Consider the following 19,015-nt stretch of genomic DNA (forward strand, 5'->3'; position numbering starts at 1 on the left):
GTTTATTTACCCCCGGAACCGTTTACTGGAACCGTTTGTTTCACCAATTCCCACTCTCCTCTGTCATCGGAGGAGATCCTAACACGAAGAGCCCCCTGTGGGGCAATGCAGTTACCAACACGGCTGGTACGGACCTGCTTACGGCTCTCCGCCACTGTACTTATCTATTAGCAAATGACGGTACTCCTACTAGGCTGCCTTCTCTTCAGGCCAGACCTAGTGCTCCTGACATCACCATTCTTAGTCCAGAGTTGTATATCCAGCATACCTGGCGAGTTCATGGCTATGCTTATGGCAGTGACCACTTTCCCATTCTTTTGACCCTTCACTCATCACGGGTCGCCCGTCCCACATACGATTCTGAACGGATGCTCCCTCATTCTATTCCTAAAGTCCCTTTCCCATCCCAGCCTAGTATATTTCGTCAGCATTTCCAGGATCTCTTCCGTGAGTGTACTACAGTGGACGAACGTTCAGTAAATCTTCAGGACACCATTGTTCTCGCTGCCCGCAAAGCTGTCATTCCTACAAAGCCGCCTACTTCTACAGCTCGCACTAGTCGCTCATCTCTCAGCAATCCACCATGGTGGGACATAGAATGTCATCGTAGTTGTAACTATCGCAGGAGTTGTCAACTGGAGTACCTGCGAAGTCGATCCCGAGAAACTTACCTTAGATATCAGGAAGCCCATGCCAAATTTCGACGAACACAAGCTTCCAAGAAAAAGGGTCACTGGATACAGTTTTGCCGTACTCTAACTCTCTCCACCACACCTCGACGTTTATGGAACTATATCCGATTCAGAATGCAAGGGTACATTCAGAGGCCTCCACCAACGGTACTTAATGATGACTGGCTTACTTCGTTTCATGCGATGGTCACTCCGGCCACTACATTACCGGCTCCGCAAAACCTGCAGCACTGCTTGGTCCCTTCTGAAAAGGATCCTCCTTTACTTCCGATTACAGCCACAGAGCTTCAACGAGTGCTTCAGAGTTCTTCTTCTACCTCACCTGGTGTTGATGGTATCAAGTTTTGCCACCTTCAACTGTTTCCTGCAAGTGGTTTCAACTGTCTGCTGCAACTGTACAACAGCGTACTTCAAAGTTCACACGTACCGCAGTCCTCAAAATACCACCTTGTTGTGCCAGTTCCGACACCTAATGTGCCCTCTGGAGACCCTAGCAGCTACAGACCGATCACATTATTGCCGTGCATCTCTAAAATTTTTTGAGAAGATTCTCCTACAACGTCTTATGTGGTGGGGAGAGTATTACGATATATTTCCCCCAATCCTTGACGGGTTCCGCCGATCTCGAAGCACACACGACGCTTTTACTAGTCTCGTCACCGACATATGGAGTACTTTTCAACGGAGGGAATATCTTATGGCAGTTCATATTGACCTCGCACGAGCCTACGATAGTGTACCCTTGGATGTGCTCGTCCAAGAGTTATTTTCACTTAAGATTCCAGCTGGATACCTCCGCTTCCTCCATAATTGGCTCATACACCACCAAGTATCAGTGCGTGTTGTTCACCGCTATACAGACCCCAGGATAGTATCTCAAGGATTACCACAGGGTTCTCCACTTTGCCCGTTTCTTTTTAATCTATTCACCATCTCGCTTCATAGGCAGCTTCGAGCGTTGGTCAGAGTAAATCAGTTCGCCGATAATTTCTTGTTATATGTTCGCACGTCCACGGTGATCTATGGTGCCAATAAACTTCGTCACGCCATAGACAGCCTACAACACTGGTGCAGAGATCATGGCCTTAGTGTAAACTGGCGTAAGAGTCAGTACATCATCTTCACCCGGAAAAGGCGCACAATCGCTCCGCCACTAATACTTCAAGATGCCCAAGTCTCGCCTGTTTCTCATCTCCATTACCTTGGAGTGACATTGGATTTTCGACTCCTTTGGAAAGCACATCTCGATACACTTAACACCAAAGTGCAACCCGTTCTTAAGCTAATCAGCGGACTCAGTACTAAGAGATGGGGATTGGATATCAGATCACAGTTATGTATATTTCGTCAGTGCTTGGAATCAAGGCTTCTATATGGCTGCCCAGCTATTTCTCCACTACCTCGGCGTCTCAGTGAATTGTGTGTAAAACAATGGCTGAATTTTATCTACCGCACGCCTAAACTCCCATCCTACCAATCCTCATACACCACGCACATTACTCCTACGCAAGTGGAATTTCCATCTCTTTCGCCCCACTGGCTAAATAACGCTCCCCGCTCTCTAACATCGCATTTATGGGAAGACTATATCAACCAACACCAGGTAGACGCTTTACTAATTTACACGGATGCTACTAAACAGGTAAAGGCTGGACAATCGAAGGTGGGCATTGGCGTCTTTATACCGCATTACAATTTGCGCTTTCATCAGGCATTGCCTGGCCACACATCAATCAACATGGCCGAAGCGTTCGCTATTCGAGCTGCATTGCAACGTGTGTTATGTCTCCAACCACCTGTTAGCTGTATTTGTAGTGACAGTCAGAGTGTTCTTTGTCGTCTTCTTCCTACAGCCCAACCAGCTCATTCCAACTGGATTCTGATCAATATTCTACAACAGGTATGTCAAATACAAAGCAAAGGACTACAGGTAACTTGCATCCATGTACCAGCTCATAAAATGATACCAGGTAATGAAGAGGCTGACCAATTATGTAAACAAGGAGCGTTATTAGCGCCTGTAACGGTGAAGTTACCGGCTACATCCTTTATCCCAACTCTTGGAGAACAACAGCAGAGCGAATGGCGAAACTATCAACATCAGGCTAGAGGTGGACCAGGTAAATATTACTGGCGACTAGAACCTAATCCTACCACGCGTTCTTTTATCTATCACCCTAAATGGACTCATGCTCATCATGTGTTGTTCACACGACTTCGACTCACACCGCACAGACTCCGGTGCAAAAATATCGTCAGGGCCTACGGGATAATCTACTCTGCTAGTGCCAAGAAGATCTAGGTACCTTGAATAATCTAATCTATGCCTGTCCATATACCCAGCACTACCGACCAGTGTTTCTTTCTTCCTTGCACTCTTTACTTGGTTATGGTCCCATGCCGGTGTGCACCATTAATAATTTCACAGTGATTTATCATCTCCTTCAGCTTCTTCTTCTTAATAAGCTTGATCTGTAATCACTGACAGCAGCCCCCCTTATCTTTACCTGCGCTACATTACTTCCTAATCTAAGCTAACCTTCTTCGTAATTTACCCTTGCACTTACCTTTCGTACTACACCTCATGTTCAAGGCGTCGCTGCTGGAACATAGGAGGGGGAGCGTCTCCTCCCCCAGAAGAAGAAGTGGAGAAATCTCATAGGATCGTTCAGAACACAGGAAATAACATGCGATCTGATGCCATACACGTTGAGATTTTGACTGTAGGACAAATCGTAAGAGATTTCCTAGGATCTATCCTATAGTGTATAGCGGGGCAGTTGCACCCTCGCAACCAGGAGGATAAGATCTCCTTCTCCTGAACTTGTAGACGGCCAACAGATATCGCGTAGATATATTCGTAGTAAAATAATGGAACTATAAGTAATAATTTAATTTCAGATAAACTGAAATGATAATAAAATCAAGAGGTCCTGAAAGCAACTGGAATTGCCGGGAAAACAATTAGCATTTAATTTCCCTCAAATTTAAACATCCCTTTTTGCGAAGATGAGGCAGAAAGGAATTAGGCAGAACATGAATTACTGTTCTGCCTAAAGATAAGATTAGCTAAAAAATGTGTTTCAAAGTGCTAGAAGTTCATTCGTCAGAACAGGAAGATACCCGAATCCGCCGCTTTGTTTCATGGTTCAATGGAGGCACGACGGGTGATATGAATATTTGAGCATCCGCCAGAATTATACTTTGTCAGTAGTTTGAAATAAGCTGTAGGATAACTTATCGGACCAATATCACAGGTTTGTAGTTTTCAGCGGTTCGTCACGTCATTTGTCTTTTGCTAAAGTGTTATGGTCGCTAATCAACAATTTTGTCCATGGAACCCGATTCCATTTGTCCATGTCAAGTAACTCGGGCGGACTATGATTACCGACACAGGTTGTGGGAGATGCTGCTTGAGTTTATGCATCATTTGCACTGTAGACGCTTGATGGTTCTGAATGAAAATCCGCTTTAATGCTCAGCGGGACCGATAACTGGCCTTTTTTCGGACCATTGTACCGCTTTGTTGATATGGCTTTGCCTTGAATTTTGTAGGCCGTCATCTCCTTGTACACTGCCCCTCATGACACATACAACATTTCGCTTTCGTTACGTTCGAAGCTTTACCTTATTTGGAAATTGGAGAGGTCGCCCATTTTGCACTATCTCCATCTGCTCAATTCACTGCACAATGCAATTACACTGCTCTTCATGTAGTTACAGAGTTGAACACACCATCGCCAGCAGCTCGACGCTTAGGCCATCGCCTGACAGTTGTCAACCCAAATATCTGACGTGTTTCTAAGTCTACGTGTTTCCTTTAATTCAATGTTCGAAGTGAAAAAAAAAAGCAGGGGCGGTAGGTGTTACGTCAATTTTGACTCGACATACTGGCTATCTAAATGTTGAAATACAGTGAGGGTATATTGCCTAAAAGATTGCATTTCTATTTACATAATGAGTAAAAAAACACTTGAGAGTTTCTCTGCAGTTACGGGTGGAGGGACATGGAGAGATTTTGATCCACCGGTAACAACTCTCCGAAAAAAATAAAAAATATCCTCTTTTGTTGTATTATAGAAAATTATATACGAAAATGCTCAAAAACCAAGTTTTTATATTAAGGGTCTTCACTATAACGAAATTAAATTACCGCTAATTAGAGTTTTTCTGTAAAATCTTCAAAACAGGCCCGTATCCGTGGGGGTCTAGGGGGACCGGGCCCGCCCTAAATTTTTGCTGCCCCCCTAAAATTTTCACGGTAGGCTTACAAATGAACTGTAATATGGTGATGAACGATAATATGGTTGGATCGGGCCCCCCTAACTTCTGCCGGCCCTCTCTACATTTTTGGGCTGGCTACGGGTCTGCTTCAAAACAAGTAAAAATATTCGAAAAGTAGAAACGTAGTGAACTAGATAATACGATTTTGCATGTGATACCTTTACGCAATTCACCTATGGTGGTTGGGGTCCCGGGTTCGATCCCAGACCCCGCCAAGTGAACTTTCTGGTGGACAAACGCCGTGTGCGTGGGTTTCCTCGGGGTTCTCCTGTTTCCTCCCACTTTCTTCATTCCACCATTTCATTCATTACTCATCATCACCGTCTCCTTTAGCCTAACCGACATAATCGTGGGACGTAATACTCAAAGATTCCATTTCATTTTTCACAATTCACCTATCTCCTTTTGGTATGTCAAATGGGAATGAGACGTGGGACGTAATACTCAAAGATTTCATTTAATTTTTCACAATTCAGCTATCTCCTTTTGGTATGCCAACGATACACTCCATTTCCTAATATTTTAAATGCAGGTTTCATAAAACACATTAACTTCATTTTTGAAGTTGATTTTGTCTTGTTCCGTAATTTCATTCCTTTTAAGAACTAATTTTACATTAAATGATAAAAACTGTCCCTCTTTTCTTTCAGATATAGCTTTAAGCATTCCTTCCAATACATCATTGACCTCCATAACACTTATTTTTGCACTTCCTTTCAATTTTCTTAATTCTGTGGTGGAAGATACTAAGCTGGTTATGGATACACTATAGGTATGCTTCACTTAAAGGATTATTGTCAATTATTGTCTAGTCAAATCACGCAAACACTGGACTGTACTGATGAAAGCGTCTCAATCTTACACCGTCCAAAACAGAGAGCAAAATCAGTTGAGTTGAGTTAATTTTGCGTTTAACGTTCCTTTCAGCAGCGAGGCTATATGAGACGGGACCTGCTGACTAAAGTATAATTTATGTAAAAAATCTTTATGTTAGTAGATATTGTTTTGGTTTGAGTTTAGCATCCATTTCAGCAGCGAGGCTATATGGGTCAATTCATCTGAAGTGGCCCAAAGATGGTGAAAATGGTTGCTCGACCATTTCCGAAATTATAGAAATTGGGGTGTGATGAACCTTGTGTATGAGAAGGTCATAAACATCATTCACGTTGTCGTATATACAAGTGTTCCTGAATTGCGGCAATCTTTGTTATCGGTGAAGTGCAAATTTTTGCATTTGCAAGCGTTTACGAAAACTACAATAAAAATCAGACAAACACCAAACAAAAACGAATGTTTATAGGAGTGACTGAGTTACACGGAGAATATATATATCTACTCTTGTTTCTAAATAAAAATTCAGATTTGCAAACCAATACATGAAATCACTAAAAAAAAGTACAGAAAATTACACTTTTAAAGAGGCTGTATTTTGGAATGTCATAAAGGGGAGGGTTCATAAGTTTTGTGCTGAATACTATTGCATGTAAAGTGTCTGCAGAAATGGCCACACTTATGGCCATTACTACTGGTACCGTAGAATTATGAGGGTCCGAAAGTTGAAGTTTGTGAATTTTATTCTATGTTTGGGGCGTAATATCTCAGCCAAAAGTTGCTGCTTAGGCTACAAAGTAATTCTGTATGTGCATAAACTATTGCAAAAAAATATGACTGATATTACATGGAGAAAAAAAGTGAGGACATCGTAAAAACGCACAGAAGGCAGATGTGTGCCAATGGTCGTAGCTCGGAAAAAAATAAATGTTTTGATATGATTCATGCTAGATCTCAAAAGCTACGAATGATTCAGCAATTAGGCCCGCTTTTGTTTGTATTCAGTTGCTTAAAAGCTTCCGAGTGGCGTTTGTTCCATCTTCCTAGCTCCATGATCATTGCCACGTCTATATGGTAAGGGGTTATCTCGACCCTGCACCCACGACACCCGTCGTCTAACTGGGCTGCCGTATTAAGACACTTACTAGTAATGGCGTCAGTTGATCTAAATTTTTGCGCCATGTGGAGCGTGGCGCCCGGCGGCCGCCAAAATCTTACACTCACCTCGGGATCACGTGGTATAGCGTCATAAGGTCAAGTGATGTTAGGCCACACCTCTTTGGGTCACGTGATGTTAGGCCACGCCTCTTTTGGTCATGTGGTGTTAGGCCACGCCTTTTTGAGTCACGTGGTTTTATGCTCCGCCTTTATGGGGTAGGCTCACCAACAGGGTCGATTTCGTTCCCTTTTATGGCATAAAATTTGGAGATTGGTACCTTTCGATACAGTACAGGTGTATGTGTAGCCCATTCTGTGGTACCTTATTTTAACTTTTGAGCCCCGTCCCCTTTGCCTCACAATGGTTTTAGTTCCCACTTTATGGGGTAATCCCACTGAGGGGTCTATTTCGTTCCCTTTTATAGGTGTAAAATTTTGGAGATTGTTTATCTCCATTTCTTACCTTATAGGGTGTATTATAGTCCACGTTAATTTTTCTCGTGCCCTTTGATGAGTATCAATGATTGATTTTGGAGGTTATTGACCTCTCCTATGATTCGCCCTTATTACATTTTTGATTATATGGACTTTTATAGACCTTTTGGGGACGTACTAAAGATCATTCCCTTAAATTTTATGTGGTAGTATATGTACTTCGTGATCCATTTCGTTCCTTAAAATATACCTCAGGGATGAACATGGATACCTTAAAAGTGTATTGTTCACCCTTACCAATTTTAAGTTAATGTAGGACATCGTGATTTGTATCGTTCTCCTTGAATAATGATTGATTACTATGTTATAGACATTGCAATCCTCCAAACATGGTCCCGAGTTCGATTCTTGATGCTAGTTTCAGGAAATTTTGATTTCATCGTCCCACTCGAGGCTAAGGAAGACGATGATGATGAGAAATGGTGGAATGAGAAAGTGAGAGAAAACATGATAAACTAACTTGCTTGCGGATTGAACCAGGGACCTCACACATTAGAGACAAGCGCTGAACCACTGTACTCCATTGAGAAGTTTTAGTTTTCGGTGCGAGCAGTTTCACAACAGATTTATATTTCATATACAAAAGGGTCTTTCTTTAGGTCTGTGTTATCATCTTTTACTATTTAGTTTTGTACGACTCTGATCTTGATGGAAACCTTGCTGACTCATAATGCAGTGCTAAGTGTTTGTATTTAAACGTATAATTATGTCATAAACATAACCTTGTTGTTTAGTTTTGCTGTATTTAAAGATTAATTATACCTTTAGGAATGTTTGATTGCTGGTTCGAGTTTAGTTCGCTGTAGCTCAGCATCTTATCGATAATACAACAATGAATCGGTAAGCACGGTCGCGCGATTTTTCAGTGTTGCCAACACTAAATTATATTTTTGTCAGAATGAATCGATTCGCTTAGTCGGAGCAGTTTCGTAACGAAAACCGAATTTTGTTTCGTACACAAAACTTTTTAAAATTTTCTGAAACAGAATTTTGTTTTGTACACAAAACTTTTGTAAAAATTTTCCTGAAACAATTTTGTTTCGTACACAAAACTTGTTAAGTTTTTTCTGAAACGAAATTTTGTTTTGTACACAAAGCTCGTTTAACAAATTTCTGAAAGAGAATTTTGTTTTGTACACGAAACTTTTTTGAAAAGTTCTGAAACAAAATTTTAGTAACGAAAAATTAGTTTTAATTTTATTCGCAAAATTTCGGAAATTTTAATTTCAGAAATTTTATTTTACCGGTAAACTGATTCAGAAAAAGAAATTGAAATTGCGGTACAGAAAAGAATTTGATTTTAGGATGTGAAATAAAATACAGGATTTCGTTTTTTCTTCATGTTTCTGTACATTTATTTTTAGGATGTGAAATAAAATACAGAATTTATTTTTCTCCATGTTTGTGTGCATTTATTTTTTTTCAAGGAAAGGCGTGTCTGTGATTTCACTTCTGACGAGATACAAATTCTGTAAAGAGAAAATAAAACAAATGAATATACGCGGTCATTTTTATTTTGTTTCCTGAAAAAAAAAGAAAAGTTATTGACATCTAATAAGAACATAAACTAACTTGATCAAGAGAGAGAGAGAGAGAGAGAGAGAGAGAGATGAGAAAGAAAAGCAAATGAGCATTAAACATTAGATGATTTTATAGTACCTGAATTCGTTTTCTCCACTGGTTTCTGCAATGTGGAAGGGTGATGTCATCTTCTGCACCTATTTTTTTCTGGTGGAGCATCGGAGGAAGAAGAAACTCGTACATCGTTGAAGCTTCAGCAGAAGAAGGTCTCATGCTACGCTGACTCTTTGCCGTCTTTGGGAGGTGAATTTGGTGCGATTGCGGAAAATATGGCTATCGTTCTATTTTGGCTTTTTTTTTTATAGGGTAATGTCTCGAACGTACCGAGTATTAGTCGGCGTTTTTAATAATTGAAACTGTAGTTCTTTTCTTCAGGTTTCGTGACAAGATTATGATCTTGGATCTGCAAATTTTGTGTGGAGTGCTAATGGACATTTTTTTTCAATGGACTGATTGACGATCATATTCTCCAAACTATTGTAATTTAACTTTTGGCTTGCTGTATAATTGAGTGTGAATCCACGAATTTTTCATACATAATTGGTTGACTTCGTGTTGGGGTCGTAGATTTTTAAAGCCTACTGTTTTGGTCCACCAGACACGAATTTTTTAATGTATGCTTTTGGACCGAAAGATTGGAGATCATTTGACATTGATGCAAGAAATACTTCTGGTTGTATTGTGGGATTCGAGGTCGCTGCTTAAATATGACAGAATCTGTATAGAAATATAGCACTCTTTCTTGCAGCAGTTCTAAATATTTGTAGAGTTCCAGACGAGCTTGACATGTCGTAAATGCCCGGAGGACAACATTAGCATTGCGATTTTGTACTGGAACATCATCTTCATACTGCCAATAAAGGTATAAGAACGAATCATTGACAGGTAAAATTTGGTTGACTTGTATACCGGGAGCAGTTAATTTCCGATACAATTCTTTGGGGTCGTTAATGATGGTCATTTGGGTGAAATTGTGTCTTATGGCGAGTCGTCCCCAAAACGCATTCAAGGAGAGTTTTAAAAGACTACGACGTGCTGAATTTGTCACTATATTTGCTGCATGCAATGTTATGCCTTCCGTTGTTGTACCATTTGAATGTACTGTTGCTTGTCTTCTTCGGTGACGGAATTGGCCGGTCACCCAGAAGCTTTCAGCATGGATTTCAAAAATGTAGTGATATATTCGGTGAATAATCAGCCAGTCTTTGTTTCCGGATCATATACGGTGATGATGTAGTCCCAAATTTCGTAGATTTCAAGTACTTGATACCCAAGTTTGATGGCTTTTTGAATTTCATAAGACACCCACGTTCCTGTTAGACTTCATTCACTGCCGGAATGCATACATTTAGAATCTTGATTTAATAATCTGGCACAAGCAGCACAAAGTGGGAACAACAACTTATTATTTGAGCGAAATGGGAGCACTGGATGGAAGACATTTCTGCTAGGCAAGATGTTTAACTTGATTAAACCGTTCACATCTTAAATGATAGGCATTTCTGGATCTCCCTGTAGATAAATTCGTGGGTGCTCTATTGGGTACCGTCCACATTTATTGATATATAGATACAAAGAAACAATATCCAAATATCGAATTTCTTCGCCTTCATTTTATCTGCGACGTGATACAATGTAATGGCATTCCACGGCCACCATAGAAGCTGTCTCATGGCTTTAACGGTGTCTTATTATTGTTAGGTTGTATGCTTAAAGACAAGGTCAAGGCTGGATTGAATTCTAACACTTGACGAAATTCACATTCCCACATTTCATGTCCTTTATATCCCATGGATCGTAATAATTTCATTGTACGCTGTGTTCTCTCGTAGAGATAGTTCATAGTCTCTTCAGAATTTTCATAAACGGCCTGTAGGGACACACAGAGGGCAGGCATGGAATCTACATCCTTGGAACTCATACATTTGTTCTCCTTCTGTGTCGGGATGTTAATAGTATCCGTCCAGATGAAAACCAGCAACAAAAACCTATTTTTTTCTTGCTGCATGTATAAATGGATATCCTTTTTTTCCTCCATGTAGGCAAACCACTGCAAAGCAATCCATGAATGATTATTTCTGTGACAGTATCCTCGTGCAGGAAGAATGCTAATGGTATTGGGTTTTAAGAAATTTCGTCGAAATACTAAATTACACACACTCGCTAAAGTGACTGCCTCCAAGAAAGGATTTACGTGGGTTTCTTATTCAAAAGTGGTCATGAAAGATATGCAAGTCATTCAAAGTACGTTGACGTCCTGGACACAATGTTTCACCAATTCTTCTTGGAAAATAAACGTATCGTTCCGATGTTCGTTATACCACGCCATAAATTTCTCTCGTTCATAGATCTTCATTTCATCTACATCATAATAACGAATGTCCGGTACTTTTCCCACATACGCTTGATTTCCAGCCCTATTAAAAAGTGTGAAAAAATACTTTGGTCATTGGTAAATTAAATGCCTTCGATAATTTACGTAATGCAATTGGCATGAAATTTAAGGAGTCAATAAACGATTACTGATTCACTTTCATATTTAAAAATTTGTCCCGTTCAAGATCAAAATTGGTTTCAATTCATGTTCTTCCCGTAAGGATTTAAGGATAAAATGTCCATCGTAGCCCTTAGAATTATGTGCCAAAGATACAATAAGTTTCATGTTGGGTCTTGGTTGACGTAAATACGCAGAAAGGCATTAATGGGGTCATCCTGAAAAATATCTTCCGGGTGCCCACAAACTTCACACTGATGAAATACATCTTGAATGCAGTTGTAACATACTTGCTGGGCCACCAGTAAATTGGGCTTATGAATGAACGTGTCTTTATCAAAGAAAGTATCCTGTGTGGCTTCGATATCATAAAAGAGAATCATAGCTATCTTGGCATGTAACACTGATGGAACTCCAGGCTTTAATTGAGTCGTATCGGGGACCATGTAGCATTCATGAAACGTGTTTATGACACACATTACAAAAGTAGTCTGTACAATCATGTTGTCTTTCCCTGTATGAACAAACGAATAAATGCAGACTTTTGGAACACTGTTTCACCATCTTGCATATTGACTGGCCTTTATGATACGGTACAGGAAGATGATTTGTATAGCATGTTTCACCATAAAATTCACGATTACATTCTGGACACTGTTTCTCCATATTGGTCTTACTGCATGGCGGTTTCTGCAAACATTTCTCACACATGGCCGTGCCTTGATGTGTCTTGATGTGTTTATCAAGATGATCATATTTTTGTGGCATGCTACACAATAGTACACAGTAGAAATAACATGTTAAAGACTTGATGATGTCATAATGAGAATTGATCCACATCAAATTGATTGGAATTTGGTCTTCGCCACCAGGTCCTTCATACAGAATATCCTCTCAGGAAAATCTGGTGTATACGGTAAGTTTGTAATCGACCAAGTAGCGTTGCAATTGCCTTAACTTTTCCACGGATCCACCATTCTCGAAATTCACTGAGGATCTGGACAAAAGTTCAAGTACGTTTGGAATAACAACACTCTTGCTCTGGTTCTGATATTATTTGCACAGTTTCTTATTTGTATCTTTATATTTCTTTAGACCAATAGCAATCACAATCGTATAAGCCAAACATTTCTTTTCGGTGTTTTTTACTCGTAGAATGCCTTTCTTGCACTTTAATAACTCATAGTTTGATAAAAGACCTTGAGGTATTTTTCCAAATCCACGGGGCACATCCACATGATGAAAATATACAATGAATGGCTCGTTCATGAGAAAGCCATCGTTACTTTGCAAAATGCGATCGAAGGAATCCCATAAAGTCTCCAATGTCAGATTACTTGCACGCCTAAAAGATAAATAGAACAGCTTATTCTTCTCATGAGATAATATGGATAATCCAACCATCGATGATTTCAACATTTTCCAGTAAATAATCCAACATATGTTGAAAGGAGGTCTGAACCCACTCAACAATATCGGTGTCACTGGTCGGAGTATTTATTTCAACTTCCTGCATTCGTCCTTCGAGATTAAAACGCCGATAATGTCTGTTGATTTCTCTCAAGACAGTAAACACAGAGGTAGCCATATTCAAACAGGAAAGGTAAGATAAAACAAAAAGGAATAAAAATGTAGGCAAAGAAAGCAAATATCTAAAACGAGAAAAGAAAAAAAAAACACGAATTAAAATTGAATTCCGAGATCAGAGTTCCCGTACACGTTTATCAAAGAGGGAGCGAGAAACGATTAACGGTATCAAATACCTACACTATTAATCCTCAAAGAAGTAAAGAATTATCATATCTCAAATGGTCCTACTTCTAAAAAGTTTTATTGTTGTCATACTAGAAATGAAACCAGGGACCTATTTAACAAAAGTGCATCAACATGTAACTCACCTAAGTTTCTGTAGTGATAAAAAGACTGTATAAATGAATAAAATTGTTTTTTAACTGTACTGAGAGAATCATTGTAGTAAGCATTTTTTCCCTGCAGTGAACTTTGAAACGTATGACGAACATGAAACATTGTCGTTCGAAAATAAAATCTCATGCATCTGTTTCACGCTCTCTTTTTCAGCTAAGCGGTTAGCGTACGTGCCTCTGACGATGAAGGCTCGGTTCAATTCACGTTGAACTATAGGTCAACGTCTTGCTGTTAAAAGGGACGCTGTCAAACTTTTTCGTGGAACAAATTCATGCGTAGTTTTTGAAAAGTAGCAACTTTCAGAAACTGAGCTTCCTCATAGCTAAGTGGTTAGCGTACGAGCCTCTGGCCGGGGTTCAAATACCGGTGAACGCTCAGATTCAACGTTAAGCTTTATTCTTAGCCTCGCTGCTGAAGGGATGCTAAACTAAAATCAACACATCATATTATTTCTCGTGCTTAGTTTTAGAGAACACGATAAAGTGCCTATTTCTAATGTGGGGTTCTCGAGCCGATCCCCGGCCAAGTAAATATGAGTTTATTCTGGTACTCCCACTTTCCCATTCCACTAATTCTTTCATTTGCTCTCTCATAGACTAAATATTTCATGCATAAGTTTTCATAAAAGTAAAATAGTACGATAGTGATAACAATTTTATCCTTATGCGTAATGCGGTTCAAGAAGCACTCCATTGATATTGAGTAAAGCGGTTTGTAAAGTTGTCTGAGGATAAAATCTCAAACGTTAATTTTGAACTTACCTCAAATTCAATGAACGAAAACTCGCTGAGGTAAAGTCACGCTGACACAAGAGGTACACCTGCTCAAATTAACGATCTTCGTCGAAGTAGAATTTGAAAAATGAAAAAAAAGGATTTTTATTTAGGTCAGAAACGTATTCAACTATAAAGTGACATCACTATCATCCAATCGAAACGAGGAAATTAATAAATGACATCACGAAGAACCAATGGAAAAACAGCTTTCAATATTGAGAGGATCATGTATCACGAGCCGAAACGACACATATCAAACAGTTTCATTGGTTTATCATTGTTGTGGCGTCATTGAATTGCAAATTACGCTTTTCCTGACACATCAATAGCTACGACGATTTGTCGATATATTACACCATCTACTATCGCAATTCTGATCATGATATCATCAGTTGACAAAAAAAATATGTTTTCGTTGATTTATTACGACATTCAAATTAAGACATCTAAAAGTGATTCATTTTTCGTAAACTTGATTAAAAAATGTAACACTCATGACATAAATGTAACGCTGAGGTTAAAAAGCACGTCGTTGCACTAACAGCTGAAAGAAAATGCTGATGTAGTAAGACATTGTACTCTTCATAAAAGCAGATTCTGCAATTTCACAACAAACTCGTATGCGTAACAATGAGCAGACCTGTATCGTAATATCCCTGTCTTAAACTTGCTCATGTTCTTTCCATACGTGAAACTGCTCGCTCCGAAATCTAAATCTTCTCAATGAAGTACAGTGGTTCAGTGATAGAGCGCTTGTCTCTGATGTGTGAGGTCCCTGGTTCAATCCGCAAGCAAGTTAGTTTATTATGTTTTCTCTCAGTATTGTAATCCACGATTTCTCATCATCATCGTTTCCCTTAGCCTTGGGGGGGACGTTGAACTCAAAAATTTCCTGAAACTAACACCAAGAATCGAACTCGGGACCATGTTTGGAGGATTGCAATGTCTATAACATAGTAATCAATCATTATTCAAGGAGAACGATACAAATCACGATGTCCTACATTAACTTAAAATTGGTAAGGGTGAACAATACATTTTTAAGGTATCCATGTTCATCCCTGAGGTATATTTTAAGGAACGAAATGGATCACGAAGTACACATACTACCACATCAAATTTAAGGGAATGATCTTAAGTACGTCTCTAAAAGGTCTATAAAAGTCCATATAATCATAAACATAATAAGGCCCAATCATATGAACGGTCAATAACCTCCAAAATCAATAATTGATACTCATCAAAGGGCACGAGAAAAATTAACGTGGACTATACATACACCCTATAAGGTAAGAAATGGAGATAAACAATCTCAAAAATCTTATACCTATAAAAGGGAACGAAATAGACCCCTCAGTGGGACTACCCCATAAAATCGGAACTAAAACCATGTGAGGCAAAGGGGACTGGGCGCAAAATTTTGGCGGGCGCCACACTCCAGGGGGCGTAAAAATTTAGATCACGTGACGCCACTACTATTTACTTAATGTATCAGCAAAGTATCATTGAAATTAAATTATAGTTACGGAAGTTAGTGTTCACAAGGTTGCGTTGCATCTATCTATCCTATTATGCTGAAAATGGCGTATTTGAGGAAAATATTTAAAATGATTGTTTTTTCCTTCTCTTCTATAGCATTACAGCAATAGCTTTTAGTTTCTGTAATTACAAGTTCTAGCAATCACACGGTTTAGGCAGTGTTGCAAAGTTCAGCAATGTTTATTGTATCTCCGGACGGTTTGAGATATCGAAGTGCTGTAAGCGGCAAAATAATTTACACATCCATCACAAACCATACAAGTAACTAGATATGATATTTATCTCTAAGTAATTAGATATGATATTTATCTCTGCATTGTTTTCAAAATAAAGGCTTTTAAAAAGTAAAATTTTCAAGCCCCGGTAACTTCGTTCCTATTCATTCGAAACAAGTCATGCCATGACCATGGTATCCAACACTAAAGTACTTTCGATGTGCATTATCCTGTGCATCTACGTTGTGCTGTAGTTGCGTTAGATGTTTCCGAACTTTGGATATTTCTGATATATAATATTCTTAGTTTGCAACACTGAATAATAAAAGTGATTTTAAATTTACGTTTGACACGTTGATTTGAAATATGTAATAAGCTGACGTAGTGCCATTTGAAAAAATAAAACTTTATATTGGATTGGCAACACTGTTTGTCGGGTCTTTCTGTTTAATACATACATAAATGTCCCCCTCCTTATACTTGCTTCGTGCAAAGTTTCGCTTTTCTTTCTTTTGGTTTGTCTGTTATAGCGGAAGGTCAAGATAAATTGTCTACCCTGTGGACGTGGCAATGATCATGGAGCTAAAAAGATGAAACAAAGGCCACTCACAAGCTTTTGCGCAGCTAAACACAAATAAAGGCGGACCTAATTATTGAACTATGCATAGTTTTTGAGATCGAGCATGAAACATACCAAAACATTTAAAGTTTTCCGGGCTACAACAATTGTCATGTGCGTGCTTTCTTCGCGTTTTACCATGTCCTCACTTTCTTCTCCATGTAATATGAGTCATGATTTTTTTCAATAGTTTATTCACGTACAGAATTACTTTGTGGCCTAAGCAGCAACTTTTAGAAAACATATTTCGCCCTCCTGAGATATTAGGCCCCAAACATGGCATAAAAATCACAAACTTTAACTTTCAGAGCGCCTTAAATCTAGGGTGCTAGTAGTACTATAGGTGTGGATATTTCTGCAGACTTTACAATATTCAGCACAAAACTTATAAAACCACACTTTTTACCATTCGAAAATATAGCCCCTTTAAAAGTGTAATTTCCTGTACTTTTTCTAGTGATTTCCTGTATTGGTTTGCAACCCTGCATATTTATTTAGAAGCAAGAGTATATATTCTCCGTGTATCTCAGTTTCTTCTATATAAACATTCGTTTTTGTTTGGTATTCGTCTGATGCGTACGTCCGGACCAACTGTAGTTTTCGTAAACGCTTGCAAATGCAAAAATTGGCACTCCACCGAAATCAAAAATGAAATGAAATGAAATTTTGAGTTTTACGTCCCACGGTTATGCCGGTTTAGGCTAAAGGAGACGGTGATAATGAGTAATGAATGAAATGGTGGAATGAAGAAAGTGGGAGAAAACGGGAGCCACCGAAAACAAGTATGGCCGCCTTTCAGGAACATTTATACATACGACAACGTGAATAGTGTTATTGACCTTCTCATACACAATATTCATCACACGGAAATTTTTATAATTTTCGGAGATGGTCAAGCAACCACCTCTGGACCACTTCGTATGGATTGACCCATATGAGACTTGGACCTACAGCTTAACATATGATTCGAGCCACGTAAACTTCCACAGGGAATCAAACCGGTGTTTTCCTTTCCAAAGTCGCGTACGCTAACCCTAGAGTTTTAAGTTATTAAAATTCAAATATATCTATTTTACCTCAGTTATGTGTCGAAATTATAAGTTTTAAATGTTGAAGGGCTCTTTTGGGTTTATTAGTAGGGATTCGCACGAGTCGAGTCGAGTCGAGATTTAAGCCTGTCTCGACTCGACTCGAGAAAATGTTGTCTCGACTCGAGAAAATGTTGTCTCGCTTCGTGTCTCGACTCGAAAATATCTTTCTGTCTCGACTCGACAGTCTCTGTCTCGACTCGACTCGAATTCGAGTCGAGACGTCTCGAAATTCGAGTCGAGACAAAATGTACGAGTTAAAATATACGCACATATCAGTCAGACCATTATGACTACCTACCTAATTGTCAGTATGTCGACTTTTGGCATGGATAAAAACGGCGACACGTCTTGGCATACACGCAATGATCCTTGATAGGTCGCTGGAGAGAGCTGACACCACATGTGCACACTCGGGTCACCTAATTCCCGTAAATTCCGGGAAGGGGGGCGATGCGTTCTGACGTCACGTTCAATCACATTCCACAAGGGACATCACTCAAATGTCCGGTTCCAATTTCAATGAAACTTTTTTTGCTGATAGAAGGCATGTATGCATTACTTGTGATGACAATTTTTTGTCGTGGCGCATGTTTTCTATTTTTTTAAAAATAACTTTTAAGAGTTGTGATGTGGTTGTTAGAAATTACTACAGAAGTCCCTTACTACCCTTTATAAACGGAGCGTTAATGAAGAAAAGTGAAGAACAACCATGTCGATACATATAAGTCCTGGGGGGAAGTCGTATGGTAGGTATGACCTTGACGGCAGCCATCTTGAAATCCGCCATTTTGAATTAAGGTCAAGTTTTCAAAATGGGAATAGGGTAATATGATACATAATTTCGGGCTAGAATTTTATTAGGAAAACAATGATGAGGTTACTTTTAAGATACGCCCATTTGGGGGAAAGTTACAGGCATATTAATTGTTTTTAGTTACTATGTGCGTAGGTCCCTTCTTACTTTCGTCTCAAGACCTGCAAATCGATTGCAACGGCAGAGCCCGGTTTCGCACTAATGTTTAGAAATCTTTAAACTCACTTGAGGCAATATTTGTGGATTATTGTATTGTATTTTGCCTTTAATTAAATTGGAATCCACTTCGTGATCTTGTGTAAAGTATCACTAAAAGAGAACTTCTGTTCTTATGGAGAACGTAAGCATAGCAATTATAAAAGGTGAGTAAGGTGCGTATGTATTTATAAGAAAGTTTATTTTACGAGTCTTTTGTGGTTCCGCCAACCTATTCTTTAGTTTCTTTTTTTCCAAAATACTCATATCTCATAAATAAAAAGCTATTATAAAATCTCTTACCA

The 19,015-nt window shown here is 39.1% G+C and overlaps 2 protein-coding genes across 2 annotated transcripts; both read left to right on the forward strand.

Moving 5' to 3' along the window:
• The first annotated feature begins 368 nt into the window (after positions 1–368).
• Positions 369–1,235, forward strand: LOC145674162 (uncharacterized). Its single transcript, XM_081743992.1, has one exon. The coding sequence runs from the start codon at positions 369–371 to the stop codon at positions 1,233–1,235; it is 867 nt and encodes a 288-aa protein (XP_081600118.1).
• Positions 1,236–1,389: 154 nt separating this feature from the next.
• On the forward strand, positions 1,390–2,994 carry LOC145674163 (uncharacterized). Its single transcript, XM_081743993.1, has one exon. It carries the CDS (start codon positions 1,390–1,392, stop codon positions 2,992–2,994), a length of 1,605 nt encoding a protein of 534 aa, XP_081600119.1.
• Positions 2,995–19,015: the final 16,021 nt, after the last annotated feature.

Source organism: Thermobia domestica, chromosome 17 (genome assembly GCF_964235325.1).
Source record: "Thermobia domestica chromosome 17, izTheDome1.hap1.1, whole genome shotgun sequence".
NCBI classification, from domain to species: domain Eukaryota; kingdom Metazoa; phylum Arthropoda; class Insecta; order Zygentoma; family Lepismatidae; genus Thermobia; species Thermobia domestica.

Bases quoted from the DNA above. Each gene is read 5' to 3' on its own strand.
- LOC145674163 (XM_081743993.1), top strand. From the start codon at position 1,390: ATGGCAGTTCATATTGACCTCGCACGAGCCTACGATAGTGTACCCTTG.
- LOC145674162 (XM_081743992.1), top strand. From the start codon at position 369: ATGCTCCCTCATTCTATTCCTAAAGTCCCTTTCCCATCCCAGCCTAGT.